Source organism: Ciona intestinalis, chromosome 12 (genome assembly GCF_000224145.3).
Source record: "Ciona intestinalis chromosome 12, KH, whole genome shotgun sequence".
Taxonomy (NCBI): domain Eukaryota; kingdom Metazoa; phylum Chordata; class Ascidiacea; order Phlebobranchia; family Cionidae; genus Ciona; species Ciona intestinalis.
The window spans coordinates 4,402,956-4,428,487 of NC_020177.2; the positions used below are offsets into that span (position 1 = coordinate 4,402,956).

The 25,532-nt window shown below is 33.1% G+C and overlaps 6 protein-coding genes across 6 annotated transcripts; 1 reads left to right on the forward strand and 5 right to left on the reverse strand.

The window, feature by feature from the left end:
* Positions 1 to 28: 28 nt before the first annotated feature.
* LOC100180834 lies at positions 29 to 2,074 on the forward strand. The gene is made up of 5 exons (XM_002131877.5): positions 29 to 122; positions 234 to 281; positions 554 to 831; positions 1,090 to 1,278; positions 1,470 to 2,074. The coding sequence occupies exons 1-5, from the start codon at positions 116 to 118 to the stop codon at positions 1,518 to 1,520; spliced, it is 573 nt and encodes a 190-aa protein (XP_002131913.1). The 5' UTR covers positions 29 to 115; the 3' UTR covers positions 1,521 to 2,074.
* Positions 2,073 to 4,180, reverse strand: LOC100179994 (developmentally-regulated GTP-binding protein 2-like). The gene has a single exon (XM_004226696.4). The coding sequence runs from the start codon at positions 3,446 to 3,448 to the stop codon at positions 2,354 to 2,356; it is 1,095 nt and encodes a 364-aa protein (XP_004226744.1). The 5' UTR covers positions 3,449 to 4,180; the 3' UTR covers positions 2,073 to 2,353.
* Positions 4,181 to 4,671: 491 nt separating this feature from the next.
* Positions 4,672 to 8,850, reverse strand: LOC100182328 (chitinase domain-containing protein 1). Its single transcript, XM_002131829.3, has 9 exons — positions 8,696 to 8,850; positions 7,841 to 7,993; positions 7,509 to 7,638; positions 7,060 to 7,104; positions 6,583 to 6,751; positions 6,200 to 6,292; positions 5,709 to 5,966; positions 5,270 to 5,393; positions 4,672 to 5,021 (listed from the first exon to the last, which is right to left on the reverse strand). Exons 1-9 carry the CDS (start codon positions 8,810 to 8,812, stop codon positions 4,923 to 4,925), a joined length of 1,188 nt encoding a protein of 395 aa, XP_002131865.1. The 5' UTR covers positions 8,813 to 8,850; the 3' UTR covers positions 4,672 to 4,922.
* LOC100184693 (proliferating cell nuclear antigen-like) lies at positions 8,826 to 10,375 on the reverse strand. Its single transcript, XM_002131825.5, has one exon. The coding sequence runs from the start codon at positions 9,949 to 9,951 to the stop codon at positions 9,163 to 9,165; it is 789 nt and encodes a 262-aa protein (XP_002131861.1). The 5' UTR covers positions 9,952 to 10,375; the 3' UTR covers positions 8,826 to 9,162.
* Positions 10,376 to 10,539: 164 nt separating this feature from the next.
* Positions 10,540 to 17,079, reverse strand: LOC100183196. The gene is made up of 12 exons (XM_018814541.2): positions 16,480 to 17,079; positions 15,940 to 16,089; positions 15,414 to 15,548; positions 14,853 to 14,967; positions 14,327 to 14,485; positions 13,705 to 13,827; positions 13,377 to 13,481; positions 12,723 to 13,062; positions 12,368 to 12,449; positions 11,955 to 12,041; positions 11,491 to 11,651; positions 10,540 to 11,296 (listed from the first exon to the last, which is right to left on the reverse strand). Exons 1-12 carry the CDS (start codon positions 16,729 to 16,731, stop codon positions 11,059 to 11,061), a joined length of 1,947 nt encoding a protein of 648 aa, XP_018670086.1. The 5' UTR covers positions 16,732 to 17,079; the 3' UTR covers positions 10,540 to 11,058.
* Positions 17,080 to 17,271: 192 nt separating this feature from the next.
* On the reverse strand, positions 17,272 to 25,256 carry LOC100185560 (probable tubulin polyglutamylase TTLL1). Its single transcript, XM_002125590.4, has 12 exons — positions 25,052 to 25,256; positions 24,660 to 24,853; positions 24,326 to 24,440; positions 23,945 to 24,151; positions 23,189 to 23,344; positions 22,653 to 22,835; positions 22,123 to 22,219; positions 21,651 to 21,899; positions 20,980 to 21,468; positions 20,586 to 20,764; positions 19,606 to 19,786; positions 17,272 to 18,349 (listed from the first exon to the last, which is right to left on the reverse strand). The coding sequence occupies exons 1-11, from the start codon at positions 25,121 to 25,123 to the stop codon at positions 19,610 to 19,612; spliced, it is 2,118 nt and encodes a 705-aa protein (XP_002125626.1). The 5' UTR covers positions 25,124 to 25,256; the 3' UTR covers positions 17,272 to 18,349; positions 19,606 to 19,609.
* Positions 25,257 to 25,532: the final 276 nt, after the last annotated feature.

Sequence of the window (25,532 nt, forward strand, 5' to 3'; positions counted from 1 at the left end):
ACACGCGCGAAATCGCTTTATTGTCACGTGACAAAAATGTGAGGTCATCAAATCGTGACGACGTAAACATTACTATCAACACAGGCGCGCCAGACGAATAGAATTTCTTCGAAAAATGGAAGGTATAGTAAAACAAGAACAACTGTTCGACGAAAAAGAATCTATATGACCACTACCGTGCTCAAAAATTAATAAGTTTTAACTAAAATAAACATTTAAGTATATATTTTTAGATCACATTAAAGAAATGGAGCAGCTATCACATAAAATGTTCTATGAAGGTAACTTTTGTTTTAACCATACATTCATTATTCACATAGTAGGGTGGGGAAGATGGGACACCTTTTTATTCCATTTGGTAGTATACAAATAATTATAAAAACGTATCCACCAGACTCTTATAGCCCGTTGTTAATGGTTTAAAACGATCAGATATCAGGATATTATGTGCTAAGCGTCCCATCTTCCCCTGCCCTACTATATTTGTAAAATTTGTAATTATTTTTATGTTGTTTATACATAATTTATGTCGTGATTAGTTTGTCTCTTTCAGATCTAACCCTGGGGTTGGAGTCACGAAAAAGATTTCTTCAAATTTTGGTTAAAATATCACAATCAAATAACCACGAACTTATACAAAAAGCTGCTGACCAATTTCCAGTCAATTCTTTGTACAATGAACCGCTTTTCAGTGAGGCAGATGCAACTGCATTTAGCACCATATTAACCAGAGTTAAAAAACACATTGAAAAGCTACTGCTTTTTAACTGTGGATTATATACACAACAATTCAGCTCTATATCTTCTGCTATTATGGGCATGAATGAAACGGTAAATTTGTTCATCATAAAATGCGCAACAATTTAACTTTTTATTACAGTCGTAATGGTTGGAGCACTCACCTTTGGACCATAATTTATAGGTTTGAAAAAATAATCACCCACAAAGGTAAACCATGATAAATTATAAGCGGGCATATGGTGTATGATGGGACAGAAAACCTGTCGTATTACGACTGTCATTCCACCACAATACCAGGATAAATTTGTTACACTCATTTATGTTACTAAATATTGCTTCCATTTTTAGATTGATGAATTCTGTGTCTGTCACAATGAACTTGACAGCTCAGATGTTGATACAATGTGCCAGATTCTTCCAAAAATCAATAAAAAGCTTTGCATTGTCAAATGTTTTGCTGGTAAAAAGGGATCACGAAATGCAAATCAAGAGGAAAGGCTGAAATTACAACAAGCTTTACAACAATTGAGAAACAAGGTAAGACTATGTCTATGTAACATATTCAACTTTTTATAAGAGCTGAACAACAGGGCCATAAAGCAATAATTTAGGTTAGCTGTCTTGCATCTAATAAGCAGAAACAGTAAGGAAAGTTACCAGACTTATATGACGTAAAATTCAAAAAGCTATATTGTACTTGTAGTAATAACCCATCTTACTTGGAACAGGAGTTGATGATACAACTTGATGACTGTGGAAGTGAATTGAAAAACAACTAAAAAGGGGTGGACCCATTACCAAGTTATATATATAGCTTCTATGTTAAGGTCCTTTTGCCCATATAGAATCATATACAAAGACACTTACCAGACAAACTTAGAAATCAGTAATGGGTTGTCAACCATTTAAAAAATAAATAGCATCCACTAACTTATCTGTTAGGACTACATGAGCACAAGGTGTATGAAATAGGGCACCCATGTTATAAAAACTATCACTGCCCCGCCATACAAGCATAAATAAGTGTCATTTATTCATAAAAGATCTATTGCACTTTTTTATTTTGTATTTATGTTTAAAACTTGTTTATGTTAGTAACCTGCTGCAATAGATTTTGTATAGAGATTTTTTTTTACAAAAGTGACTTCTTTTATTATGATTTTATTCAGAATTGCATTTCAGTGACCCAATCTACCTATTTGTTATTTTACTAACTCACATTTTTACTAACTTATTTTACTAATTATTAATTATCATTAATATTGCTTTTAGCTCTGCATTAAAATGTTCAGTATTCATAATTCATATTGCAATACATTTGTTGCCACACAAACAAGAATGTTTTTGTTTTACTTTGATGTGACTTTTTTGCAAGAAAGAAGTAAATTCAGCAATGTTGCCAATCAACACCATCACCAACTTTGATTTGGGCACAAGTTTAGAGAGAATATTAGACAGGGCAGCACTGCACAAATGTATGAACTTAACAAGAGCGGTAGGATTCAGAATATAGAAACATACACCACAAGCCATGACCTTAAATAACAAGCAATGGCATGCGTGATTTCCTAGTGCTTAATCTTTTACATTTTATTATCCCAAAGGTTATCTGTTACTTTTTCGTAACAAGCAAAACATCCTCATGAGACAATTTATGCGATAACCCCACGTGCTGTCCATTATACTTAGCGCTGTGGCCCCAAACCTGAGCGTATTTAAAATTCTGAACCAGAGTCCTATGAATGGCATGGCATGCATGTTCTACGGTGCAATTCGAACGCAAGATGAGACCATCATTAAAGTCTGGTTTCTTCCCGGGTTTCTTGGTGTAAACAGTAATCAAATGCAGATATCTCCAGATCATTTCTTTTAAATGCTCCAGGTTTAGCAACATATTGCAACTAATGACAACACAGTGAGGTTGCCATGCAATACGATCAACTTCTTCAATGGAGATTTGATCGATCTTGTTGTAGACATATAAACATGGCATGTATTTTCGCTTTCCCACCACAACATCAATAAACTCTTCCGTGCCGCAGTCATCCCTAAACACCACATCTGCATTGAATATCTTGTACTCATGAAGTATAAGATTGATCATCCTTTCTGATATTTTGGTCAGAATGCAAGTAGCAGTTATAGAAATCCCTCCACCTTTTTTCTCCTTGAAATAAATATTCGGCCGCTTCTTATTCAGCCTTATTCCGACAGCTTCCAGTTCTTTTGTAAGCAGCTCCTTTTGGATGTCACCTTTCAAAGCATCCAACATCATCACAACAATGTCGGCAGTCCGAGCAACCGAGATGACCTGTCTTCCTCTTCCTTTACCAGCAGCAGCTCCTTCTATAATCCCTGGAAGATCCAGAAGTTGGATGCTTGCCCCGTTATGCTCTATCACACCAGGGATGCAGGTTAAAGTTGTGAACTCGTACGAAGCACACTCGCTGGTAGTAGAGGTTAATGTTGATAGCAAAGTAGATTTACCAACTGAAGGAAATCCGACCAATGCTACTCTTGCATCCCCTGATTTCATAACATCGAAGCCCTCTCCTTTAGGACCTGATGTCTTGGACCCTTCTAATAGCTGTGCTCGATATCTTGCGAGTTTTGCTTTCAACAATCCCAGATGGTATTCAGTTGCTTTATTTTTTTGAGTTCTCTGAATTTCTTTTTCAATCTCAGAAATCTTTTCCAATATCCCCATTTTAACATTTAATAATAAACCTTTTAATAATGAAACTAGTCGGTAAAAGGACCTGCAGCCTGAAGTAATACAATTTTAAGCATTCAGTTTACGCAAAAAGCAACATATTTTATATTTTTTTAATTCATGAACATGGCACGTTTGAATCATTGCAATAAACAGCATCAATATTTAGTTGGAATATTTTAACATTCAATACTTTGAAACGTGGTTTAATTTAATGGAACTTTTTTGGATATAAACCAAAATCACGAACTTTGTAATTTTAAAATGTTACATCGTGTACACCATGTCTGCTAAAATCACACTACTAAACAAAAAAATAATTAATTTTCTGACAGTTTTTCATATAGTTTTGAAGTTAAAATCCATCTTAAGATTCTGGTTTTCCGTAGAGTTTCCATTGCTTAGCCAGGTAAAGAGTTGGTCCCCACATGCAGAGTGAAAAAAAGCCAAATCCAGCGAAGATCTCCCACGCTTTAGATTCCACTTGTGCCGGGTGTACGCCAACCGGTCCGTTTAAACTGTAACGGAAATTAAGCGGGCGACTCACACGTTGGACGTGTCGCCGGGGAACAGTGGTCATCAGACGTGCAGTAAGCCGACCCAACATTTTGAATTCCAAAGGTAATCCGCTTTCAACGTGCAACAAAATAAAATGATACTCTTAACCTCTACGTGACTCTAGATGTTACAAATTTTTCACTGCTTCACGATTGTTACGCAACTGAGATGTTGCTGCTACGGGTGAATGCTCGCACGTTTTGTACTTTCATGGGACAAATTGTAACATTGAATTAGTAGAGGAATTTCTCTTAAATTTAAGATTTCTTAGTATTGTGTTATAATATCAAATTAACCTTTTATAATTTCCTTATAACCGAACTGTATCACCACCTAGAAATTAAGTAAAACTTTTTGATTTCTAGCTCTGGCATTTTAAAGTTCACATGCACATCGTGACATGCAGAGTAGGTATACAAACATGTTTATATACCGACTCTGGTAACAAGTGGTCCACTTTCTAGTAAAATTAACATCTCATGTAGTCAGTAGATATTCCCATTTAATGTAGAACATTGATTCCTTTCAAATGCAAATATTAACCAAGAATTGAAAAATATTTTGCTGCCAACTCCAGACACAGGTATATTAAACCAAGACCACAAAGCAACTCAATTATGGAATTATAAAAGCATTGTCTAAAATAAAAAATTGTGGTGTACCGGATAGAAAAATTTTGGTTTATTTTCACATTAAGGTTTATTTTCACATTAAAAGACAGAGAAATGTAAAGCAGAAGCGATTCATTTGATAATCACAAACTTAACCAACAAACAAAATTATTGAATTTATAAATTCCAAAACTTATTACAATTCTGTTTCTGCGTAAGCATAAATAATACCCATGATACAGCACACCGGATACTACAATAAATTAAAAGCGAAAGACGAGAATATATAAAACAGTGATTTAAAGTAAATCATAAAAGAAATCTAATCCTTGTCCAAGCTCCCAAATAGCAAGTCCTGTACCAAGTTTCTTTGCTAGTTCAACGCGGGAGGATATTGACTGTGTTAAAATATCATTATTGTTTAAATTATATATTTCATATTATATATCTTTATAAATTCCATTACTATTGCATAAATGTTATTTATCCTCATGTGTTAGGGATAAAAAGAGTTATACCATAGGTGCCACACTGTCAAACTTTGTAGGTGATTGTGTTTTCTGCTCTTCTGACAATTTGTTTACTAATTTCCAAAAGCACAGAACAAATTTGCTTCAGACACTTGAATAAAACTCTGCCATCTTACCAGTAATGTAGGGTAAGCTATTATAGCTTGTTGATTGTTGGGTAGGTCCTGTGCAACAAAATGTTCTTTCGATTCTTTATTCCAAATCACCTTGGACGGGAACTCTTGCAATGTCTTTACAAACCTTTAGGTAACACAATAAATTTACAGCCAAGAATTGACTATAAGGTACAAGCACATGTTTTCTTGGGCCACATAATTACAATATATATAGGAATTGTTTTATTATTTGTTATTTTACACTCTAGTCTACCTTATACCGTACAAAATGTTGTAAAAACCTGAGTACCCCTTTAATAAACACTACAATTAAATCCCTTTGTAGATTGATACGTCATGTGTTATTGTACAGGACAATTGTATACTAAAGCCACATACACACCAAACAAATTTTAGTCATAGCATACTTATACGAGATTTAAAAACATAAAAAACTTACTGGGTTCCAAGAATCGGTTCGGTGCCCCCTGATGTGTAACCATAGCCATAAAAATTTAGACCCAACAATATTTTTGTGCGATACTTTGCCTCTGGGTCCAATTTCTTCACACATTTTTCCATCCACTCAATGGGAGCATTTGGCCCAGTTTTTCCAAGGCCAACAGAATAATCATACGTCATTAAACTAAAAGCATCCACAAGAGGGACTAGTTTTTCAAAATGTTTTCGAGAAATGGAGGTGGAGGCGGCTTCAGATCTGGAAAATTTTACAAACAATCAACAAATAAGAAATGAAGAAAAATAACAGCAAATGACTAAAAATTAGGAATCTAAGAACAAATTTTATTATATGTTAGTTGTTATTTAGTGTTTTATCCATAAATAAAAAAAAATGGAATGTGAAAAAATGTATTACCAACAAATACAACAAAAAATAAGACAACACCAATAAATAAATCTGTAACATTATTGTATGGTTCATGTACTTACTCTAAATTGTTAGGTGGTGGAATCACGAACACGATTGTTAAATCACGATCACGGAATGCTCCGCTCATGTGAGACATCACATGAATTATTTCACTAAAAAAACGATTAAAAAGTTTTAGTAAAATCGATGGTGTTAAAATACACACTAGTTGTGTAAATTACATTCATAGTTGTCAAACATATGGAATCTCAATAATGTGATAAATGCAATATACTTTGGCTCTGCTTGTAGTATGGTCACACCAAACAGCTAGGTAAAACCTGTTCAACCATAAAACTGGGATGCCAAAACACACAATGTCACTCCAGTTTCTAAAGTTGGGGTGTCATTGTCATGTCACAGCATACACCCCAACATTATGGATATAATTAGGAAAACATACTTGCTTTTCTGTGCAGGTTTTTGCATCCATAGTTCAATTACTGCACCATCCATGTTATTATTCATGAGCACATTAACCATCTCAGCTGCCATGGCTTCTATTTCAGTCTCGCTGCTGAACAGTGATTTGTAATCAGAGAGCGACCATTGATCGAACAACACTCGTGGTACTGTGGGAAAGTGGAGACAGTGAGTATAACAATATACATACAGAATTACAACAACATACACAAAGAGTATACACGATACAACAACATACACAAACAGTACAACAATATACATACAGTATAACATAAAGATATAGGATTACTAGGTATAAATAAAGTGTTTGACTTTACTGGAGGTACAAAAGAGTTTAAGATTCTCTATATGAAATCTACATCAGAAAAAATATAATATTATTTATATTGTTATTTAACTGAAAGTGGAAAAACCTTTAAATATATACAATACTGTATAAATGTTAAATTCAACTTACATATTTGGGCATCTGGATTTGTCTTTCTTACATCTTTCACCCAACCTAGTGTGAAAAAACAAAAATATAAATATATATTTTCCACGCAACAGCGATATGCTTGAAATGGGTGTATGATTTTGTGCACCCCATACCAACTTACAACTAATATGGGTGCTCTATAAATTGATAATGTAGTACTAGTGAACTCAACTGACTGAATTTAAAAGTATAATCTACATTATACGAAGTATGAACTCAACATTATTTCTTTATCAAACTTTTATTTTTTGGGCAACGACAATTGTTTACAATTCAGGTGTTCTGTTTTTATACAACTCATTTCTACATACAAGTTCCCACATATGTAACTTATTTATCATGAAGTGTCAACAACAGCTGTTATAACATGGGTGTTCTGTTCATAAACCTTGTGCCCGCTTACCAGTTACCAAGTATGTATCATGTACCTTTATCAATATCATGCGTGCCAGTAACTTGATATTTTCCTTTTGCTTTCCGTCGAATTTGAAGCCACACTGGACTTATCATGGAGAACTTGGCAAATGTCTTTGCAACGTCGTAGCCATGTGAATTCCACTAGAAAAAATAATAATAAAATGAGTCTTTATAACAAACTTATGTTTCATTAAATTAAACTGTAACATTTTAAATGTATTTAAATTGATATTTTTTAACAAAAATTAATATTTAATAAATATATCTAATATGGGGCCCACATCTGGATTTTAACAATAATGTTAAGACACAAAAACCTGTAGGGTATTTAAACTGTACAAACCGGAGTCACGTATCCAAGAACATTTCCTGCGTTAAAGTTTCTTGTATTCTTCTCAGTTTCACAATATTTTGCATGGTTTTCAACGATGTCAGAAGGTTTAACATTTTCTGATATCAAGCCACGATCCGCCACATTGGTTTTTGATAATTTTACCTTCAAATAAAATACAGGTGTCCATACATCCATAGAAAAATATGAAAATGCTTAAAGTTTCAATTTAAACATCACACGCCATGCCCATACATATGCCACAATTATCTCTACTTTCAAGAGTTTTAGATTAAAAATTAAAACTTCCAATATCAGTAAAAAGGGTTTCATTTTTTCGTCCCAAACATTTGAAATAAAGACATTTGTGTTCTACACATGGACTGTAATGTTTGTATTGAAATAAACAAAAATTCATGTTTTATACTGTACCTATTTTGGCCAAATTTACTACATAACAGTCTGGGGCATAGCAGTGTCAGGGTTCTTTAACAGACTCAAAGCTGCGTGCTTGGGTTTGTGTGGTCCACTATTCATATTGGTTATACCTGGACATTGAAACTTACGGTAAATTATTTACCTTTAAATTTTAGTAGCTACTACATGCCGGATTTCTTTGGTTACCTTGACTAGAATACTTGTTTACATGGCATTCTATGAACAAGTGATTTTATTTTATTCTATGAACAAGTAAAACTTTGCTTAGGGCAAAGATGAACAAGTGAGTGCTTTGTTAAAGAAAATTTCATACGGATAGTTGACTAGATAACCATTCAATGCAAGTTTATATGACTGTCTGAATCACCGAAATTTCTCAATATAATTATATATATAAATCGTTTCGTAATTTCAAAAGATATTTCAGACCTTGTTATCTTTTTCTTTTTTTGATTTCTTCTTTTTAGTTTGAGATAAAGTCGCTGACGCATAATACAATGAAACAATAACAGAAACAAACAGACAGAGTTTAATCAGCTTATGCATGGTGACCTATCACCTAGAAATGTTACCAACAGCCCAGAAACTTTACAAGGTGGAAATTTAACAATATGTTCAAAATATAAGCAATTAGTTTACATTAGAACTATGTCTAGCATTGAAAATGTACTCAAAAGCAATCCATACTAACAAGTAGGTGTTATAGTATTACTGGTAATACAACAGCAACACAACTAAGCTAAATACCAGCAGTTGTGAGGAAAAAATAACAAGTTTGATTTAAAATTTAGCACGTTTTGCTTAATGTACAGTTGTGTGAAGGCATATAGAGAGTTCATGATGTGTTGAACTAAAAGCTGACAAAAGGCAGTGAGAGTCGTGTGTTTAGTTGGAGTTTATTCTGCCTCCTCTTCATCTTCGATCTTTGGAGCAAGGAAGTACTTGATGTGTCCCATGTCCTCTATCTTGTACTCTACCACAAGAGGGATGTCGTTGGACATTGAGAGACATACGGCACCAGAAAGAGGAGTAGCTTTGGTGAAAAGGTTGAGATACTTGATCGCAAAGGTTAGTTGAACTGGCTCGGTCATCTCGATCGTGACTTGGTCATCTTCTTTTTCTGCTGCGCTGTTTTGCGAAAGCTTGATCGTACCGCTTCCAAGATCTCCCTTGGCTGAGAATTGAACCCCGTCCTTAGTGCATGTGATGATGACGCACTCACCAATTTGACTCAAATCACGGCAAATCCTTGCAAACTCATGAGAAGGCATCTTGATGGTACAGCTATACTCCTGGTCAGGAATCCCAAGCTGCTCACAGTCTATGTCCATCAGCTTCATGTCATAGTTGGAAATTTTTTCACCCTTCGGGGATTCGAAGACCATTTCCAGCAGATCAGCGGTGTCATCCGCTCTAAGAGTGATCACGTCTTCATTTCCAGCGCATCGCAAAATCTTCGACATGCTTGTCATGTTGATGCCCATGGCGAGGTTTCGGTCGCATCGGTATTTCTCGAAGCCGTCAGCGCGCAGAGTAAGTTGCACAAGGGAGACGTGGGAGCTGTCCATGGCTTGCAAGCTCAATCCAGATGACGTGCAATCCCATGACGCCTCGTTCACGATATCTTTCAACGCTTCTTGGACTTTTTTTAGCAGACTTCCTTGGACAAGACGTGCTTCAAACATTTTAAATGAACTTTAGGGAATAATTACAAAAACACCTGAAGAAAACTATAAAGGAACATATTTTACAAAACATGGATTAAATTTAAACGGCAACAACACAAATGTTGGGACAATAAAGGTAATATAGAAAGACAAAATTTAAATTTTTTTACTGTGTAAGTCTCAATACACATCTTATCAAATTGTTTTATGAGTATTACATTTATTGTTATTGGTTAATTTACTCAATTTAGATAAAATAACATTCAAAGTTTTTATTTCCAAAAACTATAGCCGCGCAAACTATAATCTTTCCCACCGTAAATCTCTAATGTTTGTTTAAATATACGTAACATAAATATACCTGGCTACATTAAGTTTATATTTACCAATCCCTATATCCTTTACACAACAATATACAACGCCAGCCTAAGTTTTACTGCAAGCTGTTAAACAAAGCTAAAGATTTCCTTTCGTTGTGAAATTGGCGGGTTCTTATTTGGCGGGAAAGTCCGCGCGTATCGAAATCTTAAAATAGATACACTGTAGGTTTAATTGAAATTCGAGTAGATTTGAAATGTTTTTTTTTAATCTACTAAAACCAATGCCTTTTAGTTTTAACTTTTAATTTAATGAATTCAAAAAAAAACAAAACAATAATTGCAACACATTTGCAAATAAAAATTAGTTTAACATACGCATTGCACAAGGATTTTTTTATTCCTGATAAATTACATGTTTCTGTGTAAATAGTGGCAAATATCAAAAAGCAAAAAAAATGTTATACAGCAACAGTGGAAATGTTAAAATGCAACAGTACATTTAGCGAAAAGAGACAAATAAAATACTGGCTAGTACATAATAAAATATAAAAACAGTTGATATTTTAAACATCAATATGGCATGACACAAATACTCTGCGGATTGTAAGACCGTTGTCGTATAATGATCATCCAAAAACTAATATTGATATGTGTATGAATTGTTCGTAAAAGTAAACAGCTTGGAGCGATTGCCTGTACTTGCTCAAGGACACATACACCCACAACGGTAGCAGTGCCAAACTTGAACCTGAAACCTCTTGGCTAGAGGTAGGTGTACTAACCCATATGCAACTTGCGTTTATTTTCACAATGAATCCACTGCCACACTATCATCTTGAATGTCTCTTCTCTGAAATGGAGATCCTGACCTTGAGGTGTCGCTGCCCTGCTCTGTGAGGTCACCTAGTGATTTCGACAATCCGTTTCTTTCAGGCGACAAAGGTGGCTTCTGATGTTTCATCCTTTCATTGATAAATGAGGTTCTCATGCTTGTGTTACGGCGTGGTTTGCGAGGTTTCATTGATGGGGACATAGGATTCGCACTGAAAAAGTTCAAACCAATTAAAACACCAAGAATTACACAAAACTCATTTCATTTTGGTGAAATCCCTAGTTTAAAACTAAAATCTTAAATATGAAGCATATGAACTTACTTAAATCATGATTTGCTGGAAAAGCTTTTCAAACCAAAGCTTTTCAAACCAGTTTAAACCTAAATCCTCCACCTTACTCTTACCTATTGTTGGTCATATCTGTTGTTTCCACCCTAATTTCATCCATAGAAGAATGGACATTGTAAGCTTGGTTGGATAAATTCTGGTTCAAAAGAATAGAACTATGTTTTCGAAGTGGCTTTCTTGGTTTTGGATTCGGCACAGTCCCAGCATCATCTTTTTCCTTTGAAAAAATAGATTTTTTATTTGGGGTATCTACCATCTAGTTAGGCACATAAAAGCTTTAGATTCATATACATTTTTCTTTAATTTAAAAAAAAAAACATTGTTGGGTTTTAAAACATATATGCAATTTAGGCATGTATGATACCCACACCCTTAAACTCTTCCGAAAAATCTATTTTAAAAATTGTGAATAACCAATGATGCAAAAGTAAGCTGAACAGCTGTATACACATATGGTGGCTATGTAAGACGCCATATCTAATGCAAAAATGTACATACCATTTTCTTAAATAACACTTACATTAGTTGGTATAGCTGAATGAACTGGTGACAAAATGTCACCTTCACTGTGTGCTCTCCTATAAAGATAACTGTTCCCATTAGAATCCTGAAAGAGAAGATTTAATTCATCGAAACCAGAATATAATGAACATGCTTATACAGTATGGTGTATGTTTGAGACTTGCTTTGGTATTTAATCTTTACAAGTTAAACTACTATGGTGTTACTTCTGCTACCAGGATAACGTAATGTTGAACATTTGACTCCTCCGGTATAATTAACGCTAGTTTTAGTCTAACACGATGCCAGTCACTTGGCAAAAATACTCTGATAAAGTCTTGCTGAATGAGGGACGAAATGGTGGAATAAATTTAGAGCATTTATACTAGAGGAGCCCAAAGAAGGCTTTATTAAATAAGTTTTAATACCAACTTGATAATTGTGTGCGAGTTCTCCAGATTCAAGTTTACGACTCAGTTTTCTTTCACGTTTCTCTCTCAATCTTTCAGCACGTCTATAATAACAAGGAATACCCTTATTTATGTGGGGTTGGATTGTTCCAGTATAGGAATTTTACTGAAGTGAATAGTCAGGGTTAATTTTACTTTTAACTATCTTTAAGTCAGTAGTAGGCAGTAACAGATATTGAATGGAATTAAGTGTCTCTCCAAAAACAGAATTAGGTGTCTTGTAACACATGGTAAAATATATGGTCATTCAGTGTCTTCTTGTATTTACTGTCTATAAACAAGCATCTTATACATGTCAATAGAAATGAACACAATACCTAACAGATGGTCTAGGTCGTAACGGAACTATTTGTTTTGGGCTGCCATCTTCTTGCTGTTGCTTTGAACCAGTACTTTGTGATCTATGTATCCCATTGTCCAGTGTTGCCGATTTTTTTGCGGGCAGTGTTGTCATGGAGTAATTGTTTCGATTCGAGCCACGGTTCATGTTTTCGGACAATGATTTTAAACTTTTACTTCTCTGTACTTTGACGGAAAATTCTTTTTCATCTTTAAGTGGAACCTTGTACGGGGTGACAGGAGGTGTAATGTTTGATATTTGGGTTTGGAAATCACTCAAGTCCAGGTTTGAATCGTATTTCTTATGTGAATCCTCAACTAAAACAAAAAGTTTCAACTATTTTTGGAAGGAGAAGAGAATAGGGGGAAAGACAATTTTTAATTTAAGTAAACTTTCTTTTTTTAACAAATTTACTGCTGTTTTACATCAATTATATTAACTAAGGTTACATATTAGTTTAGATTACATGTATAATTTAGGTAAATAAGACAGAAGAAAAATACTTGGAAGAAAGAGAAAGGAACACAAAATAGAAAAAATATTGGGGTAAAACAGTAAAAAAAGAGTTTTTGAAACAGTGGTATTTTTCAATTAAAAATGTAATACATTGCTTAGAAAGACAGGTACTCACCAAATCCATTTCGAGTGAGCTGCTTTCGAATTTTCTTTCGAGCAAATAATTTTACACAGAGCAAAATGCAGATGATGAAGATGAATAAACATAAACCAGCCAGTGCTGTGGTAAAACAAGATTCGTTATGAAATAAAACTTTTTATATTTATTAAGCTCTTTAATTCAAGTGTGATTTTATTTGTAAGTTCAAATTTTTTTATTAATCCAAAATTGCAATGATAATATTTGATAGGTATGAGGTTTTATTTGTTAATTAAATATATATATTTATCATTCTAAAACTGCAATTATATCATTTAAACTCTAATCTCCATATAATCCTTACCAATAATTAAGTAAAATGACAAAGGACTTGGTATGATAGATGCCCCATGTAAGGCTGTTGCTGCTGTTGTCGTTGCATTTGCTTCAATGCATAAACTTAACTTGGTTTGGAATGATTCATTTCCTACGGAGACATCCTCAAGTATTTATAGAGTAAAATTACGTCATAAGTTTAATGTAAGGTCCCATAGTATAATATCCTTGTAAGTATATTCTAGTAGTTATAAATAAACTATGTGTGGGGGTTAAGAGTACATTGCTGGACAAACTTGATAAAAAAAAATCTGTTGCAATTATTTACTATATAACATATAGTTTATAAACAATTACTAAACAGTGACAATTGCTAAAAAGTTTATAATTTGTTTATTTGTCTTTAGTTTAAGATATAAAAAGCAACACAAACAGACTGAAGTTAATGGAAAAATTTACAGTTTTAAATATGTTATTAGAATAGAAAAAGTGTTTCAATGCAATATTGAATGTGACTTATACTACATATAACAAACCCTTTAAAACAAAACTTTTTTAAGCTCTCTTTTAAAAAATATAATTTTAACATAATCTTCTTGTTCAAACATTATAAAAATTGTTAAAATATGTCACTCATTGGTGTCACAAACCATCACATCCAATATAGGGCTGTCCTTTATAAACACAGCTTCTTGTCCATGATCGGACATTTGCCAAGCAGTGACCGTTAGTTGACCACTGACTCCACGCAGGACAGGAGTGGGCGTTACACGACTGAAATGTTGTCTCATTTCCTCTGTACAGTGAGCCTGACGCAAAGGAAATACATTCATAGACGTGATGACGCATATTGATTAAGCAGGGTTAAAATAAAATTTCAAGATATTGTTTCTATTTAGCATCATTGATGAAAATTAATTGCAATAGTAATAAAAAACCACCGATTTTTTTTTAAATATTTAACTTTTGCTTTGATTTGAACATTTGTCATACTGACTGTGACAGTTTAACATGTTGGTTGTTCTAGATAAAAATAATCAATCAGGATTTTGTTTCTATTTTATTATTGTATATTAATTACAACTGTAAACCTTACAAAACACTGCGGATTTGTTAATGAATATGTAATTTTTGCAAAAATGTAAGTAATGTTAGAGTTAAACAAAATAAACTAACTTTTAAAGCCAGCACAGATCGGTGCTTTGGTGCATGACCTTATTTGCATTGCGTTTCCCCCACCACACGAGGTGCTACATTCACTGGCATTTCTCCAACTAGACCAGGACAAACACTAGGGTGCAAAATCAAGATATGTATGTTTACAAGACTATAAATATAAATGAAACGAAGTTACATATGTGGTGAATAAAACAAAAGACCCGTGTTATAAAAATTGTGAAAAAAATGGATTAACATGGTGTTGACTTTACACAGCATTAACAAAAATCACCAGGCCCAAAAGTTACGACCCTACTCTAAAGGAATTTAGTCAAGTGATGTGGTCAACCTTTTGCAACTAAATTAAAAATCTTAAAAAGTATTGTAATGATGCATAACATGTAGTGGATGTGTGACATTTGTATTTAATGCTTGTTTGAGATTTTCAAACCAGGACCAGACATTTATTTTTGTGCAAACTGTAATCTAAAAATAAAACACAAAAAAATCATTGAATATCAACACAGTCCCTTTAGTGTTGCATATTATTCATTGGACAAAAAATAAATCTACACTTACAGTACTGTTACAACGCTCTTTTAGAATTTTTCTTTGAAATCCGTAACTATCTGGACAGGCAGAACTTGCAATGCCATTCTTCATACAAGAAATTGATAATTTTCTCACTCCTCGTGCATCGCATTCTGTGTTGCACTAAATATGATAAAATATATTGGTTTTTTATACAGTATGGTATATGGTTAAGACTAGAAATGCTGTGGCATATCATTTTTTACCTACTATTTTAATATTCTGTTACTACATGTGTAAAAGTGTAATGTAATATAGATGTTATGCAGAGAAAGCAGAAGAGACAAAAAGAGTCTACTTTGCTATCCTAATTATTAACAAACTGCATGTCATGTTGTATAAACCGTTTTATTTTTACATGCGTTAAAAGACTGTTGTTTCAATGTGATAAAACTTTTTTTAAGAGTGTGGTAAAACAACTGTCATTTTAACATCTATATTTTCACTCCTGTGCATAAATATGACATCTGTCAAAGTAATAAAAGAAGTAAAATATTTTACAGTTAAAACTCACCAGTGTTTTATTAGCCACCCATGTACCTGTGCATAATGATGGTGTATTACATGGTGATACAGTTTGTAGCAAACATGATATATTTGTTGAGCATCGATAAATTACTGTTTTACTGGAGTTGTAACACGAGGGTGCGCAGTCGGTCAGTGTCTGTTTAATAAACATTATAATTAAAATTCTAAAATAAATGTTTTAAAATTAATTTTATAAAACGCTCTTAAAATAAACTTTTTATAATTAAATGAAAAATGATGTCAGAGTGTATTTAGATTATGCTGGATTAGAGAATTAATGACTGGCTTTAAGCTAAAACAACACTAGAATACCGCTCAGGAAAGCGTGATAGTTATTTTAAGCTGATTATATAGTGTTTAGTTGGAGAAACTTAACAGATGGCAATAAATTTAAAAACTTTGTGTCTTCTTGTCATGAAGTATCAAAACTATCTGGTTTTACATACACTTAGGAACAAAAATAAGAGGTTTTAAAACACACATAGAACAAAATTTAAGTTAACAAATTCCGTAATATAGAACGCACTTGTAAAAACTCCCACGTTCCGTTGCATGATTGACAGTTATACATCTTTTCCTCTCTGCTATCGTTACCATGGCGACACAGCATTGGGGGAATGGTGAGATCTTCAGGCTCAATGCAAACCCGAATCCTTTGGTAGCAATTCATCATTCCCATGCAAGCGTTCCATGGCGACCAGTGTGATATTATATCACTTGTACAAGGGTGATATGATAGGAATACAAACAGACACACAAGTTTAATTGACAATTTCATTTTAATCCTTTCTGTTAGTTGTATCTGCTTGTTTTGAGACTTGCTTCTTATACTTTAAATTAAAATTTAGCTGAAATAGTATCATTTTATTATTATTGAAATATTATATTCTGCATGTTACAGTAAATTTTGTTTTATTACCTGATAATTTCATATGAACTGCAACATTAACGTCAATCTTTTCTTTCTCTATCTATAAATCTTTCAACTATCTTGATAATTTTACTATTTCTCAAGGAACTAACCTAATGAACCTAACCTACTTTTGTTGTTGTTTACAGTTAATGATCTAACTCATATTAAGGCAGTTTCCTGATAAAAAAACTCTCAACTAAATGCAACATGACTGACACTTCCCTCAAAGCAGACCTCAGATTACTTCTTACACATCATCACTATATGAGTGGTTTGCATTCATTTAAATTCACGATCTGAATCACCCACTATGATGTCATAGAACTTCCTATTCACAAATCCCATATATGTCAATTCACGTTTAAAATAGAAACGAAATCGGACAGACGTAACAGGTGTTTTATAAGACGTGGTTTATTACTTAAATTAGTTACGCTTACACAAATAGGGAATTGAAGCAATACTTATTGGGTGTTACAAGTAGAATAAATATATTTCTGAATTAGAAAAAGAAAGGACAATTTTATATCTAAAGTAATATTGGAAAAGGTATAAGAATTAAGAAATTATTTGTTCATGTTTTCTTAGTGCTACTTTTATTTGCTTTAAAATGCAACTAGATTTAAAATTGCAACTTTAGGTCATTTAAATCTGAAATTTTTAGGCTGTTTTTTAAATAAACTATGTTTCACTATTACATTCAGGAAATTTAGAAAATGTAATTTTGTTAAATAATAAAAAACTAAATTAAAAACGTTTCTATACAAATATGTTATCTGTCGGTACCTTACTTTAAATTATTTCAACACTAAGCCAATAAGAAAAAGAAATTGCTTATAACATTGCAGTTAGCAGAATAGGAAATTGTGAAAACTTTAAATACATAAATAGACTGTTTTAGTGAAATTTGTGCACGCAAATTTACAGTTAGTATACAGTATGCAATGCCAGTGGTTCAGAGAGTTTTCAGTGATAAAAAATAGATTTTTTGCTAATTTTTAATACAAATATAACAGCCTTTAAATATGACATAATATTTTGTCAGATTTTTGTCCTACTTGTATAGCCTGTTATGCTTGCAAAAAAACTTTATTATATTTTTGGTCTTAGAAGTATCCAACATTAGGTTTTAGTCACTTGGCAAAAATCTTTTTAAATAATATAGAAATAACCACAGTGGTAATTTGAACTTGGAAGATTTAAAACACAGTGGGATTATTGTTAAACCATTAGGTAAATATGTAGTAACACTTAACAATTAAATATCAAACGGAAGCTTGAAAAACACCTGTCTATTGCTTAATTTAAGAAACATATTCAAAATAGTGTACGCTTTGTTCAATTCTTGGATATTTTTGGAAAAAATAAACTGCTGTTTGCAAATATATATTGGAAACAAAAAAGCTTCAACATTAGTTGTACCTTGGGATGGGAAGACCAATACAGATGGTTGAAAATTTGTTCAAATGTCGTGTCTGACTGCCTGTTAAAGTAAGGAGACAGATTTTAGAATAACTTATAATTTAAAAAACAATCAAAACATGTTTTATAAAGTTGAGAAAGTAAATTAACCACAACTTTAAATAATATTAAAAAAAGGTAGAAAAAAACATGTTTGAAAAACCCTTTGTGTTCCTGGATAGGGAGGGGTATGTATAGGTATCGTGTTGCAAACATTAATGAAACAATAGCTATTGTTACATAACAAATACAAACAAAGAAGCGTGTCATTGAACAATGAGAGAAAAATTTGCTAAATCATTTTATCGAGGTATGAAACACCCGAGACAGACACTCATTATGCCAATTTTAATTTAAAAGATTTTAATTAGGAATCTAGCAGCTAATTATTTAAAAAAAATTATACTTTATTCGATAGGAAAAAAAACTTGTAAACTACATCCTATGTATGTTTTATATTATTTATTCTAAACATTACTTTTCCATATTTTTTTTAATGATAAGTTGTTTTAATATTGCTCATTTTTCCGTTAATTCTAATTTTTACAAGCTGCGTAATTAACAAAATCTGTTTTATGTCGGTTGAACAGGTAAAAAAGTATATTTTAAATATGCTTGAAGACTGAAATGTTATTAAACGATGTAAAATAACAAAAATCACTTTTTGACCTTTTAACCTGTTTGATGTTTTAATCAGATTTAAAACTTGGGTTCCAAAAGAGACATAAACTTAACAAAGGGGTCAATTATGAGATAACAATCAGCGCCATTGTTGGGTAATCGATTAACGATAGAAAGGAATTCTAGAAGCGATGGAAGTCGTAACAGACAAGCGACGAGTCTGATAAGTCAACAACACCAAGCTATTTATAGCTTGCTATGAATGGACGACTTGTTTTGTCCATCGGCCGCTTGGTTTAACTCGACGACCGATTTTGATCGGAAAAACAACATTCAACATTAAAGGGTTTTGTCCCCATACAAGTTTTGTTTGTAGGAATAAAAAAAACTGTGTTGTCATGGTGGACATTGTGATGTCATTGAATTAGTTTAGTAAAGGTTTGTTTTTAAATTTAAGGTATTTATCATTTATTTTATATTTTATTCTAAAAATCAAAAATAATTCAACAACAATAAACTTAATTTTTGTAATTTGTTTTAGACTCAATTTAAGCCAAAATCTACACCAAGAAACTGAGATACAGAGCCCAAACAAACATGTAAAACATCTGCTTACAAAACAAAACAACAACACAATAAAACACGCATACAACTTACCAGGTTAAGACAACATGTTTGAAAGCAAAGGTGGATTCTGCGGGCCCCAGAAATACAGGGGGTTGGTGTCGGTCTCCTCAAACATGAGTTGAAACCTAAGTTGTAATGCGTCAGTTTCCGTTAACGCAGAGGAGTTGCGACGACTCTCGTTTTTCGGCGAGTTTAAATTCGACATTAGTTTCTGTAGATATGGGTGTATGATTTTAAATTTGAATGAAACCTGGGGTGATATTGTTAAATACAGTTACACTTATAGTTGTCAAACATGGGCAACCTTAATGATTAATGTGGTAAATGCAATATACTTTGGCTCTGCTTGTTTGTATGGCCACACCAAACAGCTGGGTAAAACATTTTTGTATTTTGACTTTTAAGGTGCTAAAACATAAGTTAAAACAATTTATTTGAATATTAATTAATAAAAAAACAAATATACCTTAAAGGTTTTCATGTAGAAATGTAATATGATCCTGTTATTCAAACACAGCTAAAACAATAGATACTTATCAATAGAAAGAGACAAATACAGTTTATTTTGTAATAAATATTTACAGTAGCCAAGGTGAACTTTATTTGCTTGTATTAAATATTGGTTCAATAAAACACTGCCTTAGCTAACATTGTGGGGGAATGGAACAAATGGCAAAACAAATATAATATCACGGTTACGTCATTAGTGTGTTTAGTTAGAATACAAAGTTATATCAATGTATTTATAAGCATAAATGAAATTTCATGTAGTTTATTTTGAACTGTCATCTTTCTTAAATCTTATAGTAATGGCTATAAGTCTGTTATTTTAAAACTATGTATAAAAAGGTTAAATTTGCCTTATGATATATTTTGAAACTTTAAAAAGGAATGAAACCCATTTTTAATATATATATATATCAATATATGTATATATAACACTTGACCATTTCTGCTATGCCAGAATTGGCTCAATACCCAATAGCTAGAATCACTTAAATAAACATTACCTTTAGGTTTTTCTGCTGTTCGCGTAAGATAACTTTCATATCAAAGTTTTGACCCGATGCTTTCCTAGTTGTTTCATTCATCGGGAAAGTTAGAATGAAATCTCCAACCCTGGTTCTTGGCCATGGGGTGGTTTTAGATGTCTGGGTGGGAGCTGTACTGGAGATGCTATATGGAGACTCTGTGAACATAGTTCAGACTTTATTTTAGGAAAATCATGAAAAAGTGCTTTTTTTGAAAGTGCTTAAAACTAGTAAAAATATTTTAACACAAAATGCACGAACATGGCAAAAAATATTTAATTTATACCAAAGTATTATATAACTTATATCCATACATCTTTTGCTACAAAAAAATACAAGATTTAAACTACTTTTATTAAATAAATCAACTTACTATAATTGCCAATGTTCACTCTTTGTCTGTTCCTATGAGATGTAGAAACCCCAGATTTTTGGGAGGAATCACTCCGTGTTGGACTCCTTATCTTCCTGGACACAGGAGCGGAATTAAGAGCCTTTTTCCTTTTCGTCATTTTAGGAGAATCGGATCTCGATAAAATTGGTTGGTGAAGTTCGGAAAATCGTTTTTGTATCGGAGCTTTTGTGTTTTCAGACGATAATAACTCTGTAATCGTCGAGAGTTGTCGTGGCGACGATGTTGGGGTTTTGAGCGACATTTTGTCACTAGGTGGGGTTAGTTTCAATGAGGTTCGCTTCTGTTTCGGTCGGACAGAATTCGGCGGCCGAGTTTTTAACTTGGCCACCGGGGTGTGCTCTTCTGTGTTATCGGGTTGATTGGAATGGTCAACCGACGAGACACTAGAGGTCACACTACTGGAACTGAGGTTTCGGGGAAACCCATTATGACTTGATAATAGCAGATCTGAGGAAATATATTAAATGTTAGTTGCATGAAACATATTTTCTGGTCAGTTTTAATACAAACATGACAGCCTATATGTATAATACGATTATTTTTAATATCAAACTTCTGAAATAAATTAAAACCACCTGTGTAACACCAACTTTTATGTAAAATATCTGCGCTAAAAAATGCTGACTTACAGTCAGATTCTGATGACTTAGCATGAATCAGCGGCAGTGTAGGAGAAGTTCCCAATCTCTCATCTTTATTTTTTCCAGAATTTTCTCGCTTTTTCCGGCTTTCTCCTGTGCACAAGTTCCCCCCTAAGTGGTGGGAACGATGCAAATCAGGCTCGTAAATGTCGGGGCCTCCGTATAAACTTCTTCTCGCACTAGGTGTCGGGCTTGGGCAGTCACGGAAAGTTGAACCCCCGTGTTCGGCGTCTGAACCTTAATACACACAAGACACAAATTTTGTATTTTTTTTATATTGATACCTTGTAAAAAAACGTTAGTTAAAAAGTATGTTTGATGCACACAACATATGTTGAACTTATAATAGAAGGTATTATGGTCTATTCTATTCGGGTAAGGTCCTACGGCATGGAACGGCCAGAGTTAGCCCACAAAGTAAACAACTTACAGGTTATGACTTTATATTATTAAAAAATACCTTTAAAGTTAAGAAGGTCGATTAAATCATTGAGCATCGATCGCTTTGCGATGAAATCTGCTTGACAGTCCATGCTTAATGCCGGGCTGAAGTTGACCTGTGGTTTTAAAAGGATAAGCTTATGTAAACTTATTAAGGAGGTAAAATATACAACTTACACCCTGCACACATTAACCACATAATGTGTGAAACATGTGTTACAGTTTAAGCCCAAACACCTTTTAACTTTCCGTGTTTATCAATATTTCAAGTAACAGCATAATGTTAGAGCAAGGGTGACTTCATATATTTTAGTTTACACCTAACACGACTTTTAGCCACTGTTAGCTGTCTTTTTAGCAAAAGCAGAGCCATAGTAACTAAGGAGGTTCCATACGTTTGACAACTGTAGACTGTAAGTGTAATCACATTTTACCAAGCCACTCCAGATTATGAGCAAAATTTTAAAAAACAATTTCCCTACACAAAATAACAGACTTAGACATAAACAAAATCTCGAAACATTTTGCTCCCATAAAATAAACACCAACCTCCAACAACCAGGGCTTCATCTGATCATCGATTAAAACATCAAATCCAAAAACTTCGAAGCAATTTCTGCACTTAGGAACAGTGGGGGCTTGCGTGGCGAGTGTTAGAGTCACCAAGTTGTTTATTCGTTGCCACAATAATGATTCATCTACTCCGTCCAACTGGCGTAGGTAACTACGGAGCTGGTGGATTATATCAACATTAAGTTAATGGTTGGGTATTGAAGTTAAGGGGTAATCAGTTTAAAGCATACATTGGTTAGTAAAAGTATGAATATTTATACTGAATAAGAATCAGAATTATTATTTTTTTTCTATTTTATGTGGGTGAGGTCTTACAGCATGGCAAGCCATGGGACCAGAGACAATTTGTAAAAATACAGATTTGTAAAAATTACACGTCTAAATAAGAACACCTTACCATACTCTTAAATTATATAACAATACATAGCCACACTTATCCTATCACTTGTGATAAAGCGAATATATATATTTTGCAATAATTACCAATAAAATTAGAAACACAGTATTTTCACCTGTGATAATGTCCATTTACAACCTGGTCCAACTCTCTCTTTATCAGTTGAATATGAAGGTCCGTATTTATTAATGGAAGTATTTGTGAGGTGCGAGAAAATATTGCTTAACTGATTCAAGTCAAACTTGTCAGTTCCAAACCTCACAATTCCCTCCTGGTGAGTTAGAGATTGTTGTATTATGTGTTGAATACACAAGCCAACTATGTGTGTATTGTGTATGTATGGTATATGAATACAACACACTGGAATAAAGGTATACGAATATTTGTACATATGGTCACGAATTTTAGTTTTTGTTTATTAATAATAGTAAATTCTGTTGGTAAATAGTAAATACCACTTTACAGGATAATCATGTATGGATAAATAACCTTAACCTAATATATATCTATATATATATGGTTATTACTTATTTTGGAATGGCCATATAAAATGTAGAATTTGCCAACCTGTAAAAGGAAATTGCCCACAAAAAAAGTAATATTAATTTGTAAACTATAAATAAACGTAAAAAGATACTTTAACAGCCTACAGCCCCACACAGAATAGAAACAACCTTTATTATGTAAAAACAAAACCTTTAAACCTCTTCACTGGTTAGTGCTAATTTGCCAAACTTATTTTTTCACATAAAAATACACTGTGAATTCCTATTTTTCCACAGAAAATAAATGTACCGTTTATTCATATTTTTTCACATAAATAAAACACTTTTAAATCCAAACACACACATTATACTCTATTCCTAAATACCTGGTACATATAGATTGTCAATGGTTGAAAGCTTGGCACACAAACATAGATTCTGAGATCGAATTTATATCCAGATATCAGTAAAGGATTTGTGATATAACGTTGAACAATCACAGAGCAATCGTACGTCAATGATTTCAAGTCATGAAACACAAATATACCTCGACCGCGAGATAAATCAACAGGTTTACAAATCCAGTATAAATTCTATATGAAAATATAACGGTAAATAATATATAAAATTAAAATGGTAAAAAAATAAACAAAATAAAATTATAATGGAAAAAAAACTGGCAATAAATCTGGCAATAAAAATTTTACCAAGATATTTTTAAAAACTTTTTAGCTTTGTTTAAAAAAAGATGCAATTTGTATTCTTACTTTTTTTCCTTGTTTTTGGGCTTCTTTCCCATAATCTGATACAAACTTTGTGTATTCATTGGGCAGAATATACGCCGGTGGGTGGAAACTGAAGTTGTGAACACCATGGACACATCTGGTTATAAAGTAATTTAAGTTGAGCTCGTGCTCGCTTATGAGTTACCACATGTGTAACTTATACGGCTAAAATTTCTACACCCCATATTTCATGCATAGTACATACTGTATAAAACAAATGTATTCAATCTTATGAAACATGGGGTAATCTTTTGAAAACCTATGATTAATAAAATGAAATTTTGTCACATTACGTCATTCTTTATCAAAAATTTACCTCATTCTTCTTAAATTCCGAACAAGAGAATCTTTCCTTGTGATCGCATCGGTTCGAGGAAAATGATTCAACCTCTGCCATGGAGCAACTTCCTCGTGTTCCGACTTCCTGAACCTCTGTGTTTTCCACCAGAGGTTCCAGGACGCAGCGTCTTGCGTCTCATCATATTCGTTCCAACCTCTTTCGAGCAAAATCTGAAAATTGGCGCTTTTTTAACATAACTTANTTCGACATACCCATGGCACACTGATTGCTAAAAAGTTAGGTTTTGGCGTGGAGAGTATATTTTTAACATTTTTAAGCGAAATCTTGCTGATTATTTACGACCTTTGCGACGAATTTCTTAAAAATTAGAAAAGTTGTGCATATCACGTGACGAAAGTTACGGTTACCTGTTTTAAGACCTCAGGAACATGCTCTGAAGTTCGGAACACCAAGCCGTCTTCTTCGTTGTATAGTACCATGCCTCAGAGAAAAAAAAAACCCATATTCTATATTACCAGCTATAGTTCTCGCCGAAACATCAGCTGATGGTCGAAAAAGCTTCGGAAATTATTTCCTAACAACACAAACAAAGTAAAGGGGGAATCACCTAAGTCACGACCTGCTGAAGCGCGAAAAAAATATTTTATTTGTAAATGTTTGGGGACAAAGAAACGAAATGATATTTTTACCGCAATTAATTAAATATATGACAAGACTTGATCACAAAAACGTATTTCATTTCTTATCTAAAAGAAATGCAGGAAAAACAAGCTACAAGTTTGAACTTGAGCCTAAAATTTAAAATTCTAGTATTTTGTTTACAGATATAAAACAGCCATGTCCATACCAATATCAAACTGGTATCGCGTCATATACAAATGCGCTGAA